The sequence below is a fragment of the Eretmochelys imbricata genome, chromosome 8 (genome assembly GCF_965152235.1).
Source record: "Eretmochelys imbricata isolate rEreImb1 chromosome 8, rEreImb1.hap1, whole genome shotgun sequence".
NCBI lineage: Eukaryota > Metazoa > Chordata > Testudines > Cheloniidae > Eretmochelys > Eretmochelys imbricata.
This window is the reverse complement of record NC_135579.1, coordinates 99216067-99233915: the sequence shown is the minus strand read 5'-3', so window position 1 is coordinate 99233915 and position 17849 is coordinate 99216067. Positions and strand designations below refer to the sequence as shown.

The following is a 17849-nucleotide window of genomic DNA, read 5'->3' as shown; positions in this document are numbered from 1 at the left end:
GTAGTACATAAACTTTAGTAAAAAGGTAATTGACGGTGAAATTTGACAGTTGTGTTGAGGAGAGGAAAATGTATGTGTTCAAGATCCACAAAGATGTTTTCCATGCTCCTCTTAAGATTAGCTGTGAGGGAAGTGTGCGTGTACATCCAAGGGGTAGAATTTGGCCTTTAATTCTGACTTTTGCCAGTCTGTGCTTTAGAAAAAACAAATCCTTTTAATTACTGTTTATTATCATGGTTGTGCCCAAAGGATTTTGTGCCATGTGCTGTATAACACAATCCTGGCCCAGAAGAGTTTACAATCTAAGGCCTCATTCCTGCAAACATTTAATGCACCTGCTTGCTTTTACTACCATGAATAATCCCGTTGAAATCCGTGGAGCTACTTACGGCAGTGTAGTTAAGCATGTGTGTAAGTGCCTTTGGCCCCGATCCTGCACATATATATGCTTAACTTTACACTTGTGAATAGGCTGTTTGGCTTCAGTAGGAATACTCATGTGTAAAGTTACGCACGTATGCGTTTGTTGGTTTGGGGCATAAGACTCCAGTCCTGAAAGCAGCTAAACCCAGTTGGGTCCCAGCACTTGAGGAGAGCTTCTTGAAGGATCATGGTTTGTACAGTGCAGAAATCGTTGCTGTCAGCACTGTTGGTAGACTGGGAATTTATTTTAAAGAAATTGTTTTTCACGAAGGACTTGTGTACATGGCGCCGCAGTCTGGACTATGGGGTTGTGTATTGCAGAGCACTGTAAGGTGTTGCACTCGAATTGCCCCACACAGACCCTCTTGCGTGGACGAAAAGGTGCCTAGCTCACATTGATGTAATCCCGTGTCAAAGAGAGATCCTTGTGCACGTCTACTAACATTTTATTTAAATATGGCTATGGGACCTCCACCATAGCACCATTTGTTTTCACATGTAAAGCAAACAACTTGCAATGCTAATTAAAGTGCTCTCTTATTTTATCTAAGAGTTTTGCATTATTTATCTAAATTCTCTTTTATGGGTGAGTGTTCTGAGTTTGTTTATTAATGAATGCTTAGAAATAATATAAAATTAGACCTTATGAATTCTTCATGAGGTATAATTTACCATGATCATTTTTCCTGGCATTTAGGTGCTGTGAACAATTTATTATGTACGGCTAATATTTTTTACTTCTGAGTGCTAGAAATAATCTGTCCATATGAACTGTATACTTTTCATAGTCTTAGAATTTTTCTCAGATTTTGCTTTCTTAGGAAAAGTCTGCTTGTGGAATCTTTGCAAAACACTGCCGTTTGGCTTTTATAAACAAATATTTAGTTTTGGAAACTCTATTATTGTATCGTTCGCTGTGTATAGCAGATTCCCAGGGTGTTACCTATAAAAAGCATGTGTACACATGTAATTCAGATAAGAGTGGGGCTTTAAGGAAATGATTTGTTACTATAAAGAGTTTTCAGTGTATGTATGCAACACTCTTCTCAGTTCAGCACATGGGCTCTTTTTGAGACTACAGAGAACAAATTTTGTAAATGTAAAATGTATATTTACATTTATTGAGCCATTGGCTGTTGTTTATGCATGCAATAGGAAGATAAGGCTGTCTTAATCGGTTTGTGGGTAGTTTTCTAAATGATTCATTAACTGTTCTTTGTAATGGTAGATGGATGTAACATATTTACTGTACTAACAACTAAAGATTAATGTCAGTTACCAGTAGCTTGTTTAAGCATTATAATAGTTTTATTTAAATTATACATGCAGGTATTCTTTGCATTATTGGTGAAACTAATATTTTAGCAGGAAGATTAAATCCACTGTATTCATTAGAAATATTTATATGAAGATTCATAAAAAGTATTTCTTAAATATTATTTAGAATGTAGGAGCTGCTGTGGTGGATTTTTTGTTGTTGACGTTCTTTGGGGGTTTTATGCCACGCTTTGTGATTAGCTGTGCTTTGCAAAACACTGGCAGAGCTTATGCAGTCTTCCCAAGCAACAAAGTATTTCTTTGTGCAACCTGTCAAATTAAAATACCCTGTAGTTTGCTGATATATCACCGTACTGAGAAAAGTAGTACACCAAGAAATAATTTTAGAAACTGGGGGTCTGATGCAATGCATCCTGAATTGAGGACAAGGCTTGCCTTTATTTGAAATAGATTGATATACCTAAAATAATAATCAAACTTGAAATTCTGTTTTGGTCACATGGAAGATTAGTATAAATCAAATTAACTTTTGCTTGGGCTTACATAGATGATATTCAAATTAATGTTGGCTTCTAAATTATAAATGTATACAGTATCTATAATTTAACTTTTTTTCCAGGATATTATGCACATATAGTTATTAATTAATATAGGATATTATGCACATATAATAATAAATATCTCTCTAATTTTTTCCATACCAGAAGACTACAACAGAAAGTGCTCTGGTTGAATAATTTAGAGACAAAGGATATAGGGTCATTCCACAGTTGAAAAAACAAAACAAAACCCAACCAGGATTCATCTACTTTAAAGGGCACTTCATCTTGGACTATAACCAACAGCTTTTTTAAAAGGCACCTTTGTAGTGACAGGGGTTTTTTAAGGGACATATTTGGTAATCTGTGTATGGAGAATAATATTGTTAGAGATGGCCCAGACTGCTAATTCCTTTAAAAAAAACCTTTTCATAATACCTGTATTTGTGTGAATGTAGATATGGGGAATTGCTCTTGCAGTGTAATTTTAAAACCAGCAATATCTGCCTAAATTGCATTAAATAAATTATTCTACAAAAACATCGGAAATGTTGAATTAGACATCAGTGGCTTAAGTTTTAAACATAACTATGTAAAACATTGTTTCAGGGAAAGTGTGTGTGGGGAGGGAGGACTTTGAGGCTAAGTGACTGTTGTATTTTTGCACTCATTTTGTCAATATTTGAATAGACCTTTTGACCTGAGAAGATGAACGTATGGTTCTTCTCCCTGCAAGACATTTGTGGAAATGAGCTACATCTCCATAGTGATTCTACCCTAGTAAGAGATAACTTTGGTAAAAATAATAATAATGCAGTACAAGGACCTTTATAGTAATTCAAACACCGTGAAAGCAAAAAGTGTGTCCAGGAAATTTCAGGAGACCCTTTTCTAGAATGTTGATGATGTGGTGAATAATAAGTTAACATCTTTCTTTCAGTGAGCATAGGGAGAGGAAATAAGTGGGTTGATGAAGAGCATTTTTAAAATAAATAATATATTTATTTTTAAGTAGTACACAATCAGTTCCAACAACATTTTGATATTGAAGGGATAGTAAGCTCTACTACAGCTAGCTTGTAACACACAGAACTAACCTACAGAATGTCTGAGTTTAGAAGTGCTAAGTGGGGGTATGTCTGATAAGGAGTATTAGGACTGTTGTTTTTGTTGTCATAAATAATTAAAATTTTTAAAAATGTTTTGTCAGAGAATATAGCCGAAGTAAGCATTATCCCTTCATGCTGATAACAACTTGGAGTGCTTTCTCTGGTACATAACTGCTTTTATACATAAATTCTCAGAAATCTCTTCTACACGAAGGAAAGTCTTAAATTATTTAATGAAAAATCAGTATGCTCAGATGTTTGTTATGAACGTTTCTGGTAAAATATTTTGAGTTCCCATCAGGTTTTTTTTCTTCTTGTTCTCTCATGTAGAGAATGAGAAGACGAAGTTACGTTTAGAAACTCACATCATCACAGTAATTCAGTAGAAAGCAAATCTTGGGCCTGATTTTCCTTTTCGTTGGTGAAAATGAGGAGACATTTCTTTGAAGTTAATGGAGTTGAACCAGAGTAAGTGAGAAGAGAATCCGGCCCTAAGATGCCACAGTAATGAATGCTGAGATACTAGCAGTGAGGAAGATATCTTCAAGGGAAAACGTATTTGCTCAAACTCAGACTTGATAATTACCGTTATATTGTAACTTTAAAAATCTTAAGGGTGAACTATACATTTTGCTTGGTGTTGAAGATAAAATTCTAAAGATTATAACACTTTGTGCAACATTTGTAACCACTAGAGTAGCTAGTATTGAATGTGATCATCCTTTGTGGATTTTAAAATCAAAGATCAAGGGGTAAATGTTTAACAAGGGTAACTAGCATGCCTCCTGCTTCTGTTACTAGTAATAGCGTGTCAGCCTTTACTTCTCAATATACTGCTCTGAGAGCATGATCCTGTTCTCATTCAAATCAATGGTAGTATTCCCATTAACTTCAGTAGCTCAGGATCAAGCCTTAAAACAATTTATCTGACATTTCAGCTTATTTTTTTAATTAAATCTATTGCAGTGGTTTATATGTCCATAAAGCACTTTAGTTAACCATACCTACTCAGAATTTCCAGTCTTTAAATATATCTTATTAATTTTCAATTATTCACTGGGTAAAATATTGGGTTTTGAATTTTGTGATTGATATAAACGTTTGTAACAGCACAAATCTATTATGACCCCTATTAGAATGCACAGTGTAGAAATTAACCAGTGAAAATGCAGAAATGATAGTTCACTAAAACGAGTATGTAAAATAGACATATTTTATCAGAAGAGGATGACTCTACTTCACTAATATTTGTGGATGTTTAAAATTGAGTTAAAATGCTAACATTGGACCTGATCCTGCAGAGCTCCCTCATCTTGTGTAGGCTTGAGTAGGAGTTAAGTTTGCTCAGCACCTCAGTAGAAAGTATGAGCCAAGATTGTGTTTTTTAAATCAATTTGATGCAGTTATGTGCATACAACATAGATGAAAGAATTATGCTCAATTGAGCTGTAACTTCCAGAATACATTTGTTCACCAGAGCGAGAGATAACCACCTCTACAGTAGACTACCAGCAAAGCTTACTGGGACTGGAATAAGTATTGGATTTAAGGTTAGAGAGGTACAGAAATGGAATGGAGTACATATTCTCTTTACTCTAAATCCTTTAATAGCATGTATAAGTGAATATGCATCTGAAATAGATATCATCTATATTGAAGTAGGGAACATATTTGATCGTTGGTAAATGTGCAGAACAAGAGATGGGGTTATCTAAAGATTTGGGCAGTTTACGGTCATGTGACTTGGCAGTGGTGGTTCTGACTGGAATCTGTTGATGTTTTTAAGAAGTTGTCATTGTTATGAAGCCATCACCTACTTACATACTCTGATTTTACTTTCCAAATAGTTCTATTTCATATATTTGCTGTGCCTTTTTGTTAGCCATTCTGAAAGGTCTTCATTCGTTGAAAACTGTTAAACAAAGTTGCTGTTACTTGCTGCGCCAAATACTTAAACAGTTTTGAATGGCTATTTTTAATGTACAGTTATAAACAAAGGGGATATTTCATAGGTGAGGTATCAGAAACAATACTGAAACACATGAATTCACAATCATTTTGGTTTGGTTATTTCTAGTGCTCCCTTAATTTAAATCAAGTAGAAAACATTAGTTCGCCTGGTGTCAGTCTAGTTTAGAATACTTTGTTTCCCCCTCCAAGGTTTTGTAGGGAATTATTAAATCTATCTTGTCACAATATGTACTTTACTGACTTTAAAGAAAGAAAGCAAAATTAAGTCTTAGGTAATTATTGTAATTATAGGATCAGATCGACACAGGGTTCAAACTGTATGGTATCTAAGTCTCTCTTGGATTTTTCCTTTATCATTTAAACTTCCTTGCCCTCCATTAGTGGGAGTCTCTCCTGCTTGATAGTACTTTATATCACTGAATATCTGATGCTGTCTTTAATAAACAGAGACCTTGCCTACACTGGAGATTTTCCACAATTACAGCCATCTGCTTAGCTGCACCAGTGCAACCCCTTGAGTAGACAGAGAAAGACACAGTTTGCACTGGTAGAGTTTACCCCTATTAAGGTAGTGTCCACCAGTGCAAATCCTGGCTTTCCTCATCAATACCTGGGATTGCACTGGTACAGTTATATTGAAGTTAAAGTTAATGGAGCTTCCAGATGAAAAGCTCTTGCATTATTAGACCTTGATCCTGCAAATGCATACATACATTTCAGTTGTGTGTTTAGTCCCACTGGCAGCTCAGATGCATCAGTGTTTGCAAGACTGGACTCTTACTTTGTAATTAAAAAAAGACCATTTGAATCTGTTTTTTGAAAAGTATGGCCTTAAATTTCAAGATGGAGAGGTGTTTTGATTTTTATCTCTATTTCTACCCTGTGAGCCATTTGAAAGTAATGGCTCTGGTAGAATCCAAAAGGCCCTTTGCAATTACAGCAAACACTATAATACTCACATCCATGAAGGTTCAGGGTTAGGGTCTTGTGCTGTAAAGAAGAGTTAGTCCACTAGTGAAAAATATTACTGGAGAATAAAAGTAATTACTGGAGCCAGTAAAAGGTGTGTCTTGTGTGATCAGAGGGTTATTACTCGAAGGTGATCCAAACAACAGCTATTTGCAGATTAAAAGCTCCCACTTAATTTGGTGTCACACTTTGTGATACAGTTATTAAATAGGCAATATATTTTACCTTTTCAATATAGACCTATATATTTACCTCTTTTGCTTTAATGGAACTGTAATTTTAATCATGATTATTACATTAAATTATAATTCATGCTTAAATATACATTTATCAAAATGGTTGTGTGATGAAAACAGAAATTAGCTTTGCATTAACCAAAAAAATGGAGGGGGTTTTTTTCCACTGCTTCTTAGTATATGCTCACAGCCAAAGACTAGCATGACCTACTTTACAACAATAACAGAGGAATCAAGCCCATGTCTTTTTTTTTTCTTTTTTTTCTTTTTTTCTTTTTCTTTTTCTTTTTTTCTTTTTTTTTTTTTTTGTTAAAGTGTCTGAATTGGCCATGAAAGCTACCTACTCATTGATGTGTAAGTATCTTTAAAAATAGCAATTGTATGTGAAACTTCAGGCAGTTTTTTTTTTTTTATTTAGATAATTAGCACCATGGAGCCTCAGGTGTCGAATGGCCCTACCTCCAATACGACCAATGGACCCTCCAGCAACAGTAGAAACTGTCCTTCCCCCATGCAGACAGGGGCTGCCACAGATGACAGCAAAACGAACCTCATAGTCAACTATTTACCCCAGAATATGACACAGGAGGAATTCAGGAGTCTCTTTGGGAGCATTGGTGAAATAGAATCCTGCAAACTTGTGAGAGACAAAATTACAGGTATGCTCTTAAATATTTTTGACATTGGCTTAAATACGCACTTCTACTTTATGTAATCCTTTGGGCAACACAACTTCGGTGTCTTTAAAATATTCATAGATTTGTTGAGTTGTGCCTAAGTACATACAGTGGACACCACAATAATTACCTTTACTGCATATTCCCAGAATGGGAAATATTGCCAGTACCCCAATAAACTTCCTGCAGGTGGTAAACCTTCAGTCTTCAGTGATGTCTACTGTGGAAATATATACAGATTTCAGGAGAAGCCAGTTGTGTTCCAAGCCATATAAAGAGCTAGAAAAAGAGTAACTAGGATTTCTGAAAAATTCATAATATATTTATAAAACATAATTGGGAGGGGCCTTTTGTACAGGTTCACAGCCCATTTGATGCCATTTCCTTCCCTAGTCCTCCTTCATTTTCATTTATTTTTTCCTAACTTTAAAAAGGATAGTCTAAAACCTGTGCTGTGGTTTTTTTTTTTTTTTTTGATGATTGGGTCTTGTTTATAGCTTTGTTCTCCGATACTCTTACCTCGTCTTAGCCCTTTTTCTCGTGGAATAAAATCTGTTGATAGGATTATCTGCAGAAATTTCAGAAATAAACCCGTCATTATAGTCTAGGTCTGTATCAAAGAGAAAAGAAATGTGCATGTCCACCCATAGGAGAAGCATGAACAGGTGAGGAAATACCTGCTCTGTTGTCCATCTTTGCTGCAGAACTGCAGCCATCGTCATACTCTGGAACACATCCTATATTTAAAAAGGCAGTGGGATGAACCATCATCTTTTATGGCTGCTTGTGAAGGCTCTGTGGCTTTATTACTCCCACTCTAAAGGAGGAGTGGCTGAAGTTTCTGCTGCTGTTTGGTGCATCACCAATATCATAGTTCATGATGTAGCATACATATGTGGAGATTGCAGTCACCGCCAGACTCTGTACTGTCCTGGAACATCATGTTCCCTCACGCCCTGCTCGTAGCAGGGTATTGGTTATGCAAGGATCTGTGTGAGTGATATGCAGCCATTTGCAGGTTTCTGAACTCCTTTTCTGCTGTACTGCATACCGCAGCCAGGCACGAGCGAGCTCTACACTTATACATGTTCTAAGTAAACCTGTGCAGGATCTGCCCCTAAGAAACTACAGATGCTCTTACCACATTTCCTTAACTATAGCAAAGGGTTGACAGTCTTGGAAAAGGAAGGGTTCCCAAAAGGGCAAGAGCTTTTCCCCCATAGAACATACACATAGAGGGCTGTGGGTAGAAAATGGGATATAATTCTCTCTTCTCAAAATGAATACTCTGGTTTTATCATGAGAATGAGGATATAGACAAACAGTGTTGCTCTAGCACTCACATAGCCTATTCTCTGACAGTATTAGTATGATCCACTTATCATTTCACATTTAAAAGCATTTCCTTTTATTTCCTTTTTGCCATATAACAAAGTTCAAATTTAAACTGAGGCACATAATAAATGGCAGTAGCCCTGAAGAAAATTGCATTCTCAAAAATGTAGTTAATCAGAACTCTCTTTTGCACATTGGTTTTTATGTATCTACCTCAGTACATCCTGATTGGGAGACAGCTTCAGGAGTGTGAGGAAGAGGATTAAAAAGGGGTCAGTGAGTTGCCTTTGCTTGTGCTTTATTTAGATTGTGGAATGTTCAAAGTGTTTTTCTTAAGAGCAGAGCTGCATTCATGGTACAGCAACCTAACACTGTACTAGAATATATTTCTCTCGATATTTCTAGCACAGCTGTCAATTAGTTACAAAACTATTGTGTTTTTCTTTCCAATCTAAGGAACTAAAATTACAGGTAACTTCAAGTGTGTTAGATGTGAGCAGACAAACAAGTATAATTTTTAAATTAAGTGCCACTAGAGTCTCGTGCTTCCAGTCTGGATTTTGATCATGAAAAATCCTATTTTTCAATAGCTACCGCATATTTTTAGCTTTCTAGACATCTCAAAATTAGTGATGCTTTTCTCTAAACGTAATCCTGAGTTTAGATGGGTACAAAAATGCCACCTGTTGTTTCTTTTGCAGGATGAAAACCCTGGATGTTGTCTTAGTCTTTACTTTCTTTCCTGTGTGTACTGTTTCCTCTTGGTTTCATGCTGTCTGAAGGATTCTGTCTCAATAGTAGATGCGTGTACTAGTTTCGGATATGCTTCTGGGTGGTTGTCCCCCTAGAAATTTTCTTTCAGTATGAATTGGATCATTCTTTCTGAAATGATTTATGGGCAACCAGTTTTCCAAAAATTAAGATTGGAGTAAAATTTTCAAAAGTGCCTAAGTGATTTACAGACTCCGTCCCATTCTCCAAACTGATATATGCACTTAGGTTCCAAAGCCTCATGGAATTCAGTAGGCTTCTAACTGTGAAAATGGAACTTAGGGCCTCAAATAACTTAGGCACCTCTGAAATTTTTATACCAGATAATTTCTCTCTGTTCCAGAGTCCCAGTGGTTTGAAGTTTGGGGAATGGACTTTGGTTCTTGGAGACTCAATTTTTCTCAGAATTACCTTGTTCACTTTTCAGAGTAGCAGCCATGTTAGTCTGTATTCGCAAAAAGAAAAGGAGTACTTGGTACTTGAATGCATCTGATGAAGTGAGCTGTAGCTCACGAAAGCTTATGCTCAAATAAATTGGTTAGTCTCTAAGGTGCCACAAGTACTCTTTTTCTTCTTGTTCACTTTGATTATGCTGATAGAAAACCCTGATGGTTTCTTCTGAGTTTTTATTTTCCCTTCATCTTGAATTCACCATGCCACCAAACAGCTGCCACCACATGTCAACCTGGTTCCCCTACATCAGAAAGTCCTCGGAGCAAATAGAATAGTGGGGAATCTGACATGCAGTTTTATCTGCTGGTCTTCTCTCCCTGTGTCCAGCAAGAAGACTGGAAGACCACTTCACTCCTTCCCTCCACCTACTTCAGTCACATTTCTCCAGGCCACTTAACGTTGAAGCCTGCGGAGTACTAGGGATTAGAATGTTTGTTAAATGCAAAAACAAGACTCCTCAAACTATGTCTAAATTGTGGGTATTGGCCTCTGGTCATGCTACACAGCACTAGACCAGAAGTGTGTCGTCCCCCGTCCCCCCCCCAAGGCTCACCAGCACACACAGTTGTTATTTTAATCAAGATGAGCATAAACAACTAAAAAGACAAGACCAGACTCATACTACAGACCCAGTTAACAAGTGTGGTCAACCCTTGGCCCATGTATTCAGCAGTGAAATACGAATGAATAAAAATCAAGGCTGAAATATCTTTCAAGTTTGTTCTGTGAGTGTTCTTTTTAGGAGTGAGAGCTTGTCAGAATGTCTGCCTTTTCAATGATTATCTGCTTTATTTTATTATTAACATCAGGCACCATAATTTTTTGAAGATGTACTGCGGAATAAAATTAACTACAGTGCACAGTAAATTCTCTTGACGTGCTTGTGGACTTAAGCAAAGCTCTGAAACAGTTCATGTTCAATCTGCTTGTGGATTTTTACATATTTTTGTTCAGAAAATCCATCTTTTGTGGTGGATAATTCTTTGTTTTGTCAGTGAATAAATAACATAAAAATATATACAAGGTGTACTATAGAAAGTAGGGACTGATAAGTGAGTCATTTTAACAAAAACTGGCACAGTTTCTGTGAAGAATGGGGACCTCTTTCATATACAATAAATTGCTTTCCCCTTGCTGATAAAATAAAACGTCGATTATAAAGTAAAAGCAAAATTTGAGCTCGACAATAAAGTAAATCCAAATTTTGAATTACAGTTGCGGTTAAGGAATTTTTAAACAAGTGCTTTCAGAAAAATAGAAGGGCATATTTCAAATGTGATCTAAAATTGTTAGACTGGCAAAATCATATTAGAAAATCTCAAATAGGAGGGTGAACATTTAACTGGGCAAATTATCTAGTTTTCCCCACCTTGTTAAGGAAATGCACAGACTTTAGTAAGATAATATTTAGACTCCCAAAATATTTTTTGCAACGAGTTCAGAGCTAAACAAAGTCAGTTAAACATACAAGATCCCCTTGAGAGAATTTATATTCAGGACTGTTACGCCATTATTTTAATAGGGATTAAAGTTACTGTATGTTAACAACAACAATAATAATAATAATCTGTTCACAGTCTTCATACAGGTCTTCTGGAGCAGTCATAAGCTTTTTAAGAAAACTAATTCATGATGTTACCACTTGCTTAGGAAAGGCATGTGTTTAAACAAGCATATGCCTTTATTACCGGGAAAAAATGCTAATTTGGTAGTACACTGAACTCAATTGAACAGGAATGACAGGTTCCAAGACAGCCTTTAATTTGGTATTCAAAACCAAAATTGTGAACTTCAGTTTTGTTTGGTAGCTTTTCTGAACAGGCAGGATATACAGTAGCTTTTTAAAAAGATGCTAATGATTTGAAAGTGGAGATACAACTCAGGCACACATTTTAATTATGGGGGAGAGGTTCAACTGAAAAATGTATTTTAGTTGCAGAGAATGTAAGGAAATGAGACCGGGAAAGACAAAAAGACCAAAGATATTTGCCATCATTTGGCAGGGAGTTTTAATAAAAGCAGAACTTGTGGTTATAAAGTGTGCTTATTAATTTCTTCATTTGCACTACCTAATTAATTCTAGCATTTTAAATTAACAGTGAAACTGGTCCCTGCTGTACCATTTCATAGCTACAGCATATTTCGTCCAACAATCCAGTTGTTCAGGTTTAATCAGCTGCTTTCCAAAAATGAAAAAGAAGGGACTTGAGTGAGGAGACTAAATAGCACAAACATTTTGGAACAGCAGTATATGAAATAGATTGCCAACTTAGTGGGGAACACAAGCAGGTTTCAGACCATTCAGATTATGTAGCCAGTCCTGTTGCTCTTATAAATAGAACAATGTGCACAGTAACAAACAACTCTTTTAATAAATTGTATAGCTTTCCAGAAGGCTAATGTAAGTGAGACAGTCTGTGGGGGAAAAAAGGGCATATTACGGAATAACAACAAAAATAACTAGAATCATCAATGACCTATATGATGCTGAATGTGCTGTCAGAGATGATAACGTCATCCAATGATTTGCAGTGACAGCTGGGGTAAGGCAAGGGTGTGTTATGTCCCCACTGTTGTTTGCACTGGTCATTGACTGCATCATGAGGAAAATAACCACAGAAGGCAACAAAGGAATTTTATGGACAAATGATAAAGGGAAATTGGATTACCTTGTTTTTGCTGATGACATTATTGTGCTCGGTTCAACATATTACGTGATGGAAGAAAAGACCCAGCCTTTGACAGACATTGCAAAACAAATTAGTTTGTTCATCAACAAGGGAATGACGAACTATATGGCTATCAACGTTCCAAAAGCAACCGTCGGGGTAGATGGAAAAACACTGGAAGGAGTAAGTCATTGTATACATCTAGGGACCAAGATGTGCTGTGGTAGTGACACCATGCTAGATGGTAAGCAACATATCAAAAGCAGCAAACAACTTTTATAAACTTGAAAAGATTTGGAAAAATAGCATGATCTGCACTGATACAAAAGTATGAACATTTAACGCAAGCATTGTGACTGCCCTCCTTTGTAGAGCGGACTCATGGAAATACACAACAGCAATTGATAAAATCAGCTCATTCCAAAGTGAATGCCAGTAGAAGATTTTCAGTCTATTGGAAATAGTTTATTGCAACAACAGAAAATCTAAGTGGAGCACACCAATTTAAACCATCAAACACAGAAAAAAGACGATGATAAACATATTTAGGACCCAGTAGAAGGATGCCACCTATGTGACTTCCATGGAAAGAGAAAATGGACACCAACTGGAAAGAGAAAATGAGGTTGGCCTACAGAAAAGTTGTGTAGCACAATAGAGAAAGAAGCTAAATCTATCAACATGACACTCAAAATCCTGTACCAAACGAGCACCAGACCAAAATAAATGATGGAAACTGGTGGACTCCATATGCATGCACCTTAGGGTGCGGGAGGATAAAGAAAGAAGGGAAAAAAGAGAGAAGTATGTGAAAGGAGCTGGCCTTTCAGGGGAAAGGTACTGCTTTAGATGACTTTGAAACTCAGTGCTTAAAAATTAGGCTAAATTACATCAAATTGTAGGTTCATATTTTTATTTGATCTGTCTCCAAATGAAGTCCGTGGCAAAGCTCTCATTTCCTTAAATGGAACAGGAGCAGGCCCTGAATTCGAAAGGGGATTTTGAAGGGACAGCGTTAACCAATATAGGTCTAGATACTAACAGAAAGGTCCAGTCTATGTAGCATCCCTAAGAAAAATCTTATATGAGGCAACCCAAATTGGTTATTACTGGTGACTCAGATAATGCTTGTTATTTAAGGGGGAAAAAACCCGCAAACACCTGTTTAGAATCTTCTATATATGTACAATAGAGCCCCCCCCGCCACCGCTCACAGTGCCAAATCTGAAGCTGAACTTTTGGGCCAAGGCAGTTTGTCGTCTTTTTTTTTTTTAACTATATTTCCGGTGTTTATAGATTTATTATTTTGTTAATGTGTAGAGAAATTTCAAAAGTGATTTTCAAGTTGTACATTTTGTTTTGTTAAAATCTCATAATGATCCAGACACTTTATGGAGTAGAATGCTAGTGTGTTACAGGATTGCTGTGTGTAAAACATGGAGCATACAACAGAGTTTGAATAGTCCTGTTTTATATCTTGAAATCAGATGTCCAATCAGGAATAATCTAGAGAGGAAAGTTCATCCCCACCCCACTCTGCCGCCATTTTTTAAATTTGTACCCAACTCTGTGAACAAAGTGTAAAGGTTGCCACATGTCATTTGATGTCTGATTATTAATATGCACTAGAGGTAGAAACTGGGATCTGTCTAGTGTTGCTGTAAGATTTCAGTTCAGGAAGAGTCTTAATCACTGACCTCTTGATGGTTCAAGTGAAAAGAAAGAATGTGCCAGCCATTGAGTGAAAGCACTGAAGTAGGCTCCAATCTGCATATGGTTAGAGACTGGTTATTGGGTGTACCTTCTACTATCCTAGCTGGAAATTATGGGCCTTAAAATCTCCCCTCTCCTTGTCTCACCTTCCACAACATGGAGGGGAGGAAAGAAGCAAAAGGCTCTGATCAAATTGCCCCAAAGTTATCTACATGAGGAAATTGGAAGAAATTTCCAATTGTGTGTGTGTGTGTAAACAATTTCCAATTGTGCATTGTGTGTACTGTGTCATTGTAAGGTGCAGGAGTAAACCTTGTTGCAAGCAATGCTGCTCCTTTCCAGGTCTTTCCCATAGGCACTAAAACAATGAGAAACCTGATGATAAAGCATGCATTAAAAAGCCTTTAAGGCAAGGGGAAGAGGAGGCTGGCGCTATTGAGGTGATTACTCCATAGACAAGCAGGTGTGGCTGTTTCTTTTTCTTGGCCATCTGTTTTGCTAGTGACTCACCAGCACACACAAGAGGAACACAGTGTGTGGTTGAAGTGGTGGGTTTAGATTTTATTTAATGACTAGTAGTTTTGGATGCTTAAATTTTTTGGTGTGCAACTGGTGATGTCTTAATAAGGCTTGGTTTTTATAGAGGGGGTGTTTGACACTTTCCAAATTGGGCCCCTTCAGAGTTTTTCAGTTTGAATCCAGCACCCAGAATCACTAATCACTTCTGAAAGCCCTAGCTGGGGCCTTCATCAGGAGTCCTGATGCCACAAGAGCAGAAGCCTTTAGCTGGCGTTAAATTGCAACAGAGAGCCTGGGAAATAGAAAGGAGGGAAACTAGATATAGAAGTGTTACATAATGGTGATTCTTCTGCAGGGGAGAAGTTTCTGAGCTATAATAAGCAGGTGATAATAAGGAGACTCTACTAGGTCATTTCCTAGTAAAGTATTCTTCTTCCAGTTCACCATGCCCACCTGCAGCTGAGGATGTTCAAACTTTAAATAACTTAATTGGAGGGTTTGGTGAATGGTAGAGTAGGTTGGCAAGGGGTCACAATGTGCATCTTGAGAACAGGGGAAATTTTGAAGAAGTTAAAAAAAAAAAAAAAAAGAAAAGACCAAAAATCACACCCCAAAATGTAAAGCTATAAAGCAGTACCAAAAATAGTATTTAAAGTTATGGCAGGAAAGATCTTTTAGGTAATAGAGTGCATGCAGGTAGAAAACGATACCATGGTGAAGCCTGTACTTAGAATAATATTGCTAGAAACAGGTAATGGGAGCTTTGTTTTATTAATGAAAAATTCAGTATTTTTATACCAAAGCCTTGATTTTTGCGGTGAAAGCACTCAGTTAAGTTATTTAGACATATTTATCTAGAATGGTAAAAATATGCTGCTTTATCATGGAGAAAGATATTTCTCTTTATTCATGGGGAAAGAGATTGTACAATTATTGATATCTGAATCTGGTGTCTTTCCTCCTGTTTATTTGGGGTCTGATTCCAGGAGCTGCAGGTGGAATACTTTACTCCTGGAGGAATTCTGCGCTACTGCACAATACAGAATTTGTGTAGAATTAAGGTTCTGCGCAGAGTTGAATTTTTCCCTGCAGAATCGGCGCTTCCAGCTCGAAGTGCACCTGCAGTGCCCGGGTTTGCCAGCCCTGCTCGGTTACATGGTGTGGCCAGATCTCCTCCCTGTGCAGCAGCTACTGCAGCTGGCGAGCTACGCCCTGTGGGGAGAGGCAGGAGCAACAGCTGTGAGCTGCAGGGAGGGGCCACTGGTTTCTGGGAGGGGAGACTTGTGGCGAGGAGGACATGACATGAACTGTTCCGGGGGCAGATGAACCTTTAAATTGTGCCACCACCCACTATCAGCGGGTACCGGTGGTCTCTGTCCAGTGTGACAGTAACAAAGCTTCACAGAGCGATGCCTGTGGCTGGGCCCTGCAGGGAAGGGGTTGCAGGTGTCTGGGCCGTGGGGGCCAAGTGCAGCCCCCTCCAGCACCCCCCAAATACCTCCTCCCAGTGCAAACACACCCCTCTAGTACGCCCCCACCCCAACTTGTATTTTCCCTTCCCCCAGTAGTGGCCTCTGTTTGGGAACTTGAAATATTTTAACCCTATGGAGGCACTGTGAAAACACAAGAATTGACTAAAAGACCGGAAAAGCAGACTTTTTCCCCCAAGATGTACCCAACTGACATGTGTAACACACCCACACTGAGGTGCCTGACAACAGTATAACAGAAAAATGAACTGGGTGATCATAGGGGTTTCTTCAGTTCTACTCCTGGGGGAATCTTTTTTGTTGCCTGTATTGTTAGACATACTTGCTGACAGGTATTTTGAAATAAATTACCAAAATAATTGAAATCAATTTTGACAAATAAAATATGCAGAATTTTTTATTTTTTGGTACAGAATTCTCCCAGGAGTAATTTATTGACTAAAAGTTATGCAAGCACAGAGCTTGTAGTCTTGGGCCCTTTATTTCAATTTTCTCTAGAACACTTTGAAAAAAGACTGTCTCAAATGTTCAATCCTGGAAGAAAAAAGATACGTGAGCTAAATGCGGATAATTCAGTACTGTGCTTCACAATTAGTTATATTTATCTGATCCTAAACAACTGAAACCCTAATTTGCATATAAACTATTTTTAAGACTTTGTATAGCTAAAACAGTGGTTACATTTAAAAAAAGTCTTCCCTTTTGAGATTACCAGTTCCAGCAGTATATGACCTATTTTAAGTACATTAGGTATATGGGATTATATTACATAGGGATTATATTAGATAATATTTTAAAAATTGTTTAGAAAGGATATAAACTCTCAAGCTTCATGGCATAAGTCAGCTACTGACAGGATTTACGAAGGAAACTCCATTAAGGTTATTCCATTTTCATCCATTATGGGTTTGTTTTTGGGTTTTTTCCCCACCTTTTTCTGAAGCATCTGATTCTGGGCACTGTTTAGAGACAGGATACTGGATTGGACAGACTAATCTGATTCAGTATGGCAATGGCTATGTTCCAGTGCGCCTTAGTACAGGTCACAATATCGCTAAAACCCAGTGGTCATTCAAAAGAGAAGAAACTTTGTGCCACCACAATGGGAAGTGATTACATAATTAGCTAACAATCCTCGAATGATGGTTTGGTTGGGTTCTTTGTTTTTGTTTTTTAAAGGTCAGAGGTAGTTCCTCCCAAATAGGCCAGATTACACTTCTGTTGAAAAATGTAACATTTAATTTTTCTGTATGTGGCTTTGTTGAAAACACAGGACTCTGGGTTGATTAATATTTGTTGAAAAAGAAGAACTTCATTATTGTGGAGAGCAGAGTGACTACTCTGCCAGAGTCCGTTTATCCGGAAACAAATCCTGAATTAAGTGAATTAGCTCAATTTTGGTGAGGTGACTGGTAGATTAGTCCTGTCGCTATGGCTATTTCTCTAAATGTTAGTTTTATGTTTGTGTGTCAGCAGTTGAAATGCAGTGAATGAAACAATGATTAAAAAGAATGCATGCAAACTTCAGCTAAAACTCAGATGTGCCCAGAAGGACAAAAGGCTAGGTTTGAAGTATAAAATATTATCTGTTAGGACTGAACAAGGAAAATTATTACAGTGGATCAAATGGAGTACAGAACATGCTCTAATTTTTGTTCTAAAACATCTTGGTTCTGGGAGTAATTCCTGAGTCAGAA

General features: G+C 37.3%; 1 protein-coding gene across 6 annotated transcripts in view; it reads left to right on the top strand.

Moving 5' to 3' along the window:
- The window catches only part of ELAVL4 (ELAV like RNA binding protein 4), a 75577-nt gene that overhangs the window by 17170 nt on the left and 40558 nt on the right, over positions 1-17849 (top strand). For 4 of the 6 annotated variants that reach the window (XM_077823894.1, XM_077823893.1, XM_077823890.1 and 1 more), the window contains exon 1: positions 6702-7184. In XM_077823894.1, the coding sequence (XP_077680020.1) occupies positions 6956-7184 (229 nt within the window). In that variant the 5' untranslated portion in view covers positions 6702-6955. Of the gene's footprint in view, positions 1-6701; positions 7185-17849 lie in introns of those variants that run through there. The other 2 variants (XM_077823889.1, XM_077823888.1) reach the window with 1 other exon arrangement.